The 8,864-nt window shown below is 50.7% G+C and overlaps 1 protein-coding gene across 1 annotated transcript in view; it reads right to left on the minus strand.

Annotated features, from left to right (window-relative positions):
* Nucleotides 1-446: 446 nt before the first annotated feature.
* The window catches only part of dok6 (docking protein 6), an 18,935-nt gene continuing 10,517 nt past the window's right edge, over nucleotides 447-8,864 (minus strand). Inside the window, 1 exon segment of the mRNA XM_060045803.1 lies at nucleotides 447-2,697. Within this exon segment, the coding sequence (XP_059901786.1) occupies nucleotides 2,552-2,697 (146 nt within the window). The 3' untranslated portion in view covers nucleotides 447-2,551.

Here is an 8,864-nt window from a genome sequence, read left to right on the forward strand (position 1 = left end):
GTCAGCCTACCCAGTGGACTGACATAAATGTTGCTCATCTATCCAGAACAGATCTAGGTGGACACGCCCACTAGTGATGTCATATGGGGCAGGACGTATATGATGTCTCCTTTAATTCATTTCAATTGGTAGTGTCTTCACAAGTAAGTCCTCAACACATTTCAAGCTTATTTTAATGGGGGAAGTTGTGACCTAGCCTTTTGTGAAGATCTTTACAAAGTGAGCCTATGTGTAAATGTACATTCCATGGCTATTCTAGAACTTGAACAGCTGGCAGTTTCACAACCTCAAAAAGGTTTATTTGTGCCATATTGCTTTAAATGCTCTGAACCTTAAAGTCTGTAGGAGGCTATTTGGACCAAGACAAAGGCATCTCTTCCTGTATTAGTTTGGGTATACATGTGTGTAGGCACTGCTATTAATCTATTAAAAATAATTAATATAAATCACAATGGAACATTAATTTTAATACTCCCAAAATACATTACATATGTACATTTAGTGAGTGAACATTTTAACCCCACACTCGGGTTCAAAGTGCTGATAACGATTACGACATTAACACAAGTGTAGACACTCATACAAACAATTATAACAATGGAAATGAAAGGGTGATCTTAAGTGCGTACCTACAGGAGGAGTTTTTCATGTGGTTTTACTCAAAAATAAAAACGAACAAATAAAACGACTGACTATGAATTCCTTCAGTCTTTTCAGTAGTATCTCACTAGAGCTAGAATACATTTGTTTTTAATCTTCCTTTTTTCAAATGGTGCAGAAACATGACCTTGCTAAAATAGGTTGATTGACATTCGATTATTAGTAGCCTTTCATAGAAGGGCTCTGCCGCTTGATGGAAAAGCAATGTCCTGTTGACGTCATGGGTCAAAGGAAAACAACTTTCAGATGCAACGTTTCACTAGTTCTAAATACATGTCATGTTCTACCAGAATTGTATTTCCATCACTTGGCAAAACATTTAACCCAGAAAAATAAATGTATAGAATAAATTAAGCGTCAAGTGCGCCAGTCTGGGTTGGCGTTCCTCCCCTCAAGATGATTGTCGTTTTTTTTTTTCGTCTATGACTCGAAGCATTTCTGTGATTAAAAAAATCACTTGTCTGTTCACATTTTCACATTCTTTTTTTTACAAGGCAGCATTTCAAAAACCTTGAAGTATTTGAAAACGATAACCGCAGGTTAAACCTTCATTATGCAACCGTTTTTAAAAGAATAAAACCATTCCACCAGCCACTCAAAATCAATTTGGTCTGTGGAGAAAGAGGAAAATGGTAAGTTATGGCTACAGTGAAAAAGTAACAGCGCAGGTTTAAGCAACCAACTATATCCTTTTAAATAATTCTAATGACTTAACAATTCCACACACGGAATGGCACACCTGAATCACACCAAACAAAACGACTTCAAAATGGAAATATGAAGTACAAAGAAGATGACCTGTCCCATTCCCAATGGTAAACTGCAGGCCCAAAGTCGAGGGTTCGATCAGGGCTCACACTCTGCGGTCTACGGCAAAAGGCACTTCTTACTCTGGATGGAACGAGGGCCGTTGAAGCATGAGAGGCCCCTGGCATCCACTTGATGAGAATCAGATTCAACCATTAAAACAAAGAATTTACGTTTTCGTGAGTTTAGGCTGTTAATACACGTGACATTTGTACTCTGTGATGTTTTGACTGTATCGGGAAGGCGAGATCAAATTGAATTCAGTTCGTTAAAAACCATAAGAGATTAGCCATGGGAATGACCAAGTTACCTCCCGTCTCTGCCGGTTCGTAAGACAATTACTATGTAGACGTTGTTTACCTGATTTGGAATACGTGGCGATTATAAAATACATAAATTAGCATTCAGCTTATTCTCTTACACTCCCGGTGTTTAGCAGCGGAGCGGCAAAGCGTTCGTCGCCTCTGACCGACGCGCTCGCTGGGTCGGCGGCGGGTCGGAGGCGGGTCGGCGCCTCATGGTGTCCAAATGCTAAATGTTTTTTTGAAGTGTGTTTCCAAAGTGTGGTCGAGGGTTGTGGAGGTCTGGATCACATCCATCACCCACACCTTCTCAACTGAATCCTTAAACTGTGCTTTATATTCACGCAAGTAAAACTCATAATTATAAATGATGGGGCTCCACTCTTTTGGCGGGAATCCAGTGCAGTGCGTTCGTGACTCATTCTAGAACAATAATCGGTTCCCCTGCACATTTCATCTTCCCGTACATTTTTTAGAATCAAAGATTGACTTTGGGGAAATGGTATAGTGACGATGTTCATGAGCAGAATGAATAACGTAAATAGTCACGGAATGACTACATGACTTGGGTTTTTGGTGCAACATCTTATGCTACCGCGGTTTTCAAACACACACACAGTCTCCGTCTTTTCTGTCGTGTGTAGGCTACTGCTCAACCGTACGTTTGACACTATTTTTTCTTTGACATGAAATGGTATATTACACATGTCACTATACATATTTCTACATTCTCTCTAAAGTGGTAGAGCAAAAGTGTCCTTGTTTGGTCATGGCATTGCATGTCATTGTCGCAGGCCGGCGATGCAACTGGATTCGTAGCCACTAGAGGGCGACAGCGCCTCTTCTTGGCGTGGGCTGTCGAGCTCTTCAGAGAGGAAGCTGGGGAACGTCTGTGCTCTGGGGATGAGGGTCATTGTCATGCTGGTTCCTGGCGAGAGACGGATAAAAGAACAAAAGCAATAGTTATGGTCCTTAGAAAGCAGTTTGTATTGCGCTGAAGTGATTGTCTGTGTTTAAATAACTAAAATGTGTAAATGCTCAGAATAAATCCACTTTGGTCCAATCCGTTGGTTAATGAGCCCTTATTTAAATCATTGTAGTTCAGCTGTCGCTGAACTACACAGCGAAATGCTCGTATACAACTGAGACGTCCAACGCTAATGTAAAGCACAGCTGTTCTCAATTAAAAATAGACGTTGAACCGCTTCAGGGCATCGCGTGAAGGCTCCTATCTGGCTGCTGCAGAACACCGACCGCACCTTATGTCCTGTAAAACCCGTTCTCCCATTGGGAAGTAATCCATTGCCTGCAGTTACACCACCATTTCTCGCTCTCGCTCTCGCTCTTCTCTCCCTCTCCCTCTCCCTCTCTCTCTCTCTCTCTCTCTCTCTCTCTCTCTCTCTCTCTCTCTCTCTCTCTCTCTCTCTCTCTCTCTCTCTCTCTCTCTCTCTCTCTCTCTCTCTCTCTCTCTCTCTCTCTCTCTCGCTCTCTCTCGCTCGCTTCCCTAATTCAAATGAATTGTTTAATTTGTTCTGCAGTTTGTATTAATCTTCGGGGCCGAGAGAGAGCGCGGCGAATAAAGGCTCTCCTCTGTTCAACATGCCTCTTCATGTAACGGAGGTGTCTTCAGGGGGCTTCACCGCCCCAAAGCCAGGATCAGGGTGGTGGTGGTGGGGGTGGAGGAGGGGGTGGAGGAGGGGGTGGTGGTGGTGGTGGTGAGCTGGTGGTTAGCTGGTGGTGGTGGTGGGGGTGGTGGTTGAGGGTGGTGGAGGTAGTGGAGGTGGAGGTGGTGGTGGGGGTGGAGGTGGTAGTGAGGGTGGTGGGGGTGGTGGAGGTGGTGGTGAGGGTGGTGGTGGTGGGGGTGGAGGTGGTAGTGAGGGTGGTGGTGGTGGTTGAGGGTGGTGATGGAGCTGGTGGAGGTGGTAGTGAGGGTGGTGGTGGAGGTGTAGGTTGAGGGTGGTGGTTGAGGGTGGTGCTAGTGTGTTGCTGATCGCGCAACGACCGCAGAGCGGAAGCGATCAATAATTCAGGGCCCGACGCTCCCTAATCAATGGGGAGGCGGGGTGGAACCGCCAGCCCGCGCTGGGGGGGGGCGGCCTCCGTCAGCCCGCTGCCGCTCTGTCAACACAACGCTAATTGAACGACGGAACGAGAGAGAGCTCAGCTTCAGCTCCCTGGTCACACACGGGGGCGTGTCTAACCGCCCTGACTCCGCCCCCAGCGGTGACGTTGGCCGATCGGTCTCCCTCTCAGTCAACGACAGGAGGGATGGTGCAGCCTGTCGTACGTTACAGTCCACTGCCTCATTATCAGGAGAGGCCCAGAGTGCTCACCATGAGACACACAGCAGAGAAACCCGGCAGCAGAGACACACAGGGTTTCCGTCGCTCCCACCTGCCTCCTCTTTAAATAAGGGCCCTGAGTCCGTCTCTGGGACCCCCCACATGAAGAGAACCCCCTCCAGCTCTGCTGCCCCCCGCTGCCGTCCTCACTGCACGCCGGAGAGCATGAGGAGGGGAGACTGAAACCTGGGCAGTGAGAGCCGAGGCCGTGCAGGTCAGAAAGAGGACACCCCCCCCCCTCTCACAGGCTTTAATAGATTGCTTCAACGACCGCCGTGTGCATCCGGCCATACCTGCTCCCATCTCTGCCAGGACAATTCCACCCCTCTTTCACCCCGGTGCCCGACATGAAAGAGGGGAAACAGGAGAAAAGACTCTGAGCGGGCCTGAGCACCTCCCTCGATCTTATCACCTCCTCCACCCCCACCTCCACCACCTCCACCACCACCGCCTCCTCCACCCCCACCACCACCGCCTCCTCCACCCCCCACCACCACCACCACCACCACCACCACCACCCCCACCACCACCCCCACCACCACCACCGCCTCCACCCCCACCGCCACCCACCGCCTCCACCACCACCGCCTCCTCCACCCCCACCACCACCACCACCACCACCACCCCCACCGCCACCACCAGCACCACCACCACCACCAACACCACCTCCTCCACCCCCACCACCTCCACCACCACCACCCCCACCCCCACCACCACCGCCTCCTCCACCCCCACCACCACCACCACCACCACCCCCACCACCCCCACCGCCACCACCAGCACCACCACCACCACCACCACCACCACCACCACCAACACCACCTCCTCCTCCACCCCCACCACCACCACCACCACCACCACCTCCACCACCAACACCACCACCTCCCCCACCACCACCGCCTCCTCCACCCCCACCACCACCACCCCCACCGCCCCACCCGCCACCACCGCCTCCACCGCCACCACCGCCTCCACCGCCTCCACCGCCTCCACCGCCTCCACCGCCTCCACCAACACCACCACCACCACCACCACCACCACCGCCACCACCACCAGCACCACCATCTCCACCACCAGCAGCACCACCACCTCCCCCACCACCACCACCACCACCCCCCACCTCCACCACAACCCCCACCCCCACCAGCACCAGCACCACCTCCACCACCAACCTCTCCCTCTCGCCTCGGTCTCCAACAGCCTGTCTCTGTGTAACACGAGAGTCCTGGTGAGAGCCGGGCTGCAGACGGCTTTGAGACCCGAACAGACATCTACACATACACACCCCCCAACCCCCCCAAGCGAAAGCACACACACACACAACCCGGACACAGATCAGACATGTACCCATGCATGGTTCCCCCCCGCCAAGCGAAAAGTAACACACACGGACGCACACACACACACACACACACACAGAATCATCGCAGAGCGAGGGAGGGAAGGGGCCGTGCGGTCGTCTCCCCTGGAGAAGCAGACAGTGATTCGATGGTCGCGTTTCATTATCAGGGACGGTCCAGTCACCCTATCTGGCCCACGGTGGCAGCTGCAGGACGAGAGCACATGCACGCCCGCACGCACACACACACACACTCAGAGCCACACACACGCACGCACACAGACACACGTATGGGTAGGTACTTTTTGTTGTGCCCTCCATTCCATTTGATCTCGTGTGCAAACACATTCACACTCAGACATGTGGCTCCCAGCGGGGGTTTCCTGTGTGGTCGGGTACTCACCGCCGGGTACACACACACACACACACACACACACACACACACACACACACACACACACACACACACACACACACACACACACACACACACACACACACACACACCCCTGAGTGTCCACTAGAGAGCCAGGGTGAAGGCTGTTAACCCAAGAGGCCTCCGTGCAGCTCGCTGTACAGGACGTCGTTATGTAAGCACTTCAACGCAGTCCAGGAAGAATTATACAATTCTGAAGAAGACCAAGTGCCAAGTGAAACGTCCGTATCTGGTATCTAGGGGGGGGGGGCTCAACGCAGAGAGCCGTGTTCGAGACCGCCGCCAGCTCTCGTGGAGATTTATTTATATATATTTTTCATATCTATGATGGGGAGTTGGAGGAACATTTTTCTGTACGATCTCCAGAGCGTCCACAGCCCTGCCAGATCCTGCCGTAGCCTCGGAGAATACCCCGTGAGTGACTTGGCGTCGATAACGCAGTTTTATCATCCTTTTCAATCATCCTGTCCCTGATACAAACGCACACGGACACAGGCGCATACACACACACAGACACGCGCACACATACGCACAGACACACACACACACACACACAGCATCAGCCCCCTGTTGATGGAAATAAGAGCAGTGCTCTGTCCTATTTGAATTGCTAATCACACACCACTGTATCACCGAGTCGATAGAGAGACAGCTAGAGAGGGAGAGGGAGAAAGAGAGAGAGAGAGAGAGAGAGAGAGAGGGAGAGAGAGAGAGAGAGAGAGGGAGAGAGAGAGAGAAAGGGGGGGGGAAGAGAGCTAGGAGGAATTAGGCTGTTGAGTGAGGAGCATAAAATATCCTAAACTATTTGTTTTATGCCGCGCCGCCTGCAGCACAGAAATCAAACACTCTATGATTGGGATTTCCCCCTCGATCGACGATGTTGATAGTTTATTACTGAGGACCGACCGGGGCCATCCCACCAAAGCCCCAAACCGCCCAAATCCACTCCTCGGCTCTGAGAAAACAGAGCCCTAGAGAGAGAGAGGCCCACGGACATCAGCCGACCAATGAGACGCCAGCACAACAAGACGAGCAGATCATCCGTCTACTACGTAAACGCAGCACGTCTGAACGGCAATCCTTTGTTTTCAATATTCAGACTTAAGCGTTAATAATAATTAACGCTTTAATTATTATTAACGCTGAAGTTGGGGCGTCTATGTTTTCAATTCCATAGAGCGTTGTCCCATTTTTCAATGAATGACATTTTGGTGGGATATTATTCCGCCCAAAAAAAATAAATTAATGGAAGAGAAATAATTGATTTCCAGCGCTCTGCGCTGTCAACATTAAAATATGAAAACAAAGCAGCGGACCTCGACGGAGGACAGAAGTGCTTCTTAATTATTCCCTGGGTGTTTGAACGACCCATCCATGACTCGGCAACTTCACTGGATGCTGATTGGCTAAGCCATCATGTACAGAGACAGAGATGGGCCAAAAGAGTCGGCGCAGTCCAGGCGCTGCGATGCAGACGATAAGATAAATACTGTTTGCATTCGTCTGTTCATATCCACCATAAAAGCAATACCCTAATCCCTCGGTATGTTTATCATTGATCATACTTTGTATTTTCTCTTCACTAAAACCGACAAATTTAAACTGGTTACAACAAAACCTTTAAAATAAATTCATGAAACAATCGTTCACAAAGAAACATCAATAGATCCCAGCTCAGCTGCAAATATCGGCATACATAATGCGTCTTTGTTTGTTTGTGCATGTGCGTGTGTGAATATTAAGGCATTCACATCAGCACGCCACAAGAACTGTGTGTGGAGATGCCTTCTCCCCGTCCCTTCAATAGAAGGAGGGCTTGATAACTCCCCCGGGCGGGGCCAGAGCGGTGGAGCTTCTTCTCTCGATCGCGATGGAGATCACAGACAAGGCCCTGCAGTGTTTAGAAGCCGACTCTCCAAGCTTGAAGCTTTAAACTTGAAGATTCTTGATTTAACACATTTCTGTTTCCTTTTTTTCATTTCGGTATTTCGGTTTGAGGTTGAAGACGTGTTGCGCATCACTGAATGGCCGTCACCGTTTCCGACCTCCCCCCCCCCAGCCCCATCTCCATTTTCCTAGGGGCCGAGAGACCCTTGGCTTTGTCCTCAAGCACAACGGTGCGTTCAATTTATTCATGGGGCGGGGGGGGGGGGGCTGGGGAGCTGTACAGTGTGTATCTGAGCGGACGCAAAAGTATGTGTGTGTGTGTTTGCGTGCGTGCATGCATATGTATGCGTGCACTTCACACGCTAGTGTGAGGGAGTGTGTGTGTGGGTGTGTGTGTGCGCGTGTGTGTGTGTGTTTGCGCACGTGCATGCATATGCGTGCACTTCACACGCTAGTGTGTGTGTGTGTGTGTGTGTGTGTGTGTGTGTGTGTGTGTGTGTGTGTGCGCGTGTGCGTCTGTAGGCGTGGAGGGGTGGGGTTCGGTCCGTTACGGACGGGAACACTGCGAGGCGCGTGTGGGCGCAGCGTTGTCAAGGTGATGGATGATGCTGAGGTCCCTGGGCTCGCCCCGAGTCGGGGAGACGGAAGGTCCTTTTATTTATTTATTTATCTTCTTTCTATTTTCTTTGAAGGAGACTCACAGACCTGCGGAGTCACCCCCCATTGCACCAGACTCCCCCCCCCGCACCTCCGGTAGGGGGGGGTGAGGTGCGCTGATACTGCTGCTGTTGTTGATGTTGTTGTTGTTGTTGTTGTCGATGCTGAGTCAGCCGACGGTTTACCCGCCGGGCTCCTCCTTTTAAGGCTTATCGGCGCCGCGATGAAAGGATGACGAAAAATAAAAAAATGAAAAGGGGAATTAAGCGGGCGAGTCAGAGAGGAGGGCGCTGATGTAACGCCAGGCTTTCATCTCGCTCCGCGCTCTCATTTGCTTTATCAGTGGAAGCCAAGAGGAGCATAATCCCCTGGATAAGACCACTAATCAACTAATACGGCGGACAGACGTAATCCCTTCAGCAACATTAAGCACC

Source organism: Gadus macrocephalus, chromosome 23, assembly GCF_031168955.1.
Source record: "Gadus macrocephalus chromosome 23, ASM3116895v1".
Classification (NCBI taxonomy): Eukaryota; Metazoa; Chordata; class Actinopteri; order Gadiformes; family Gadidae; genus Gadus; species Gadus macrocephalus.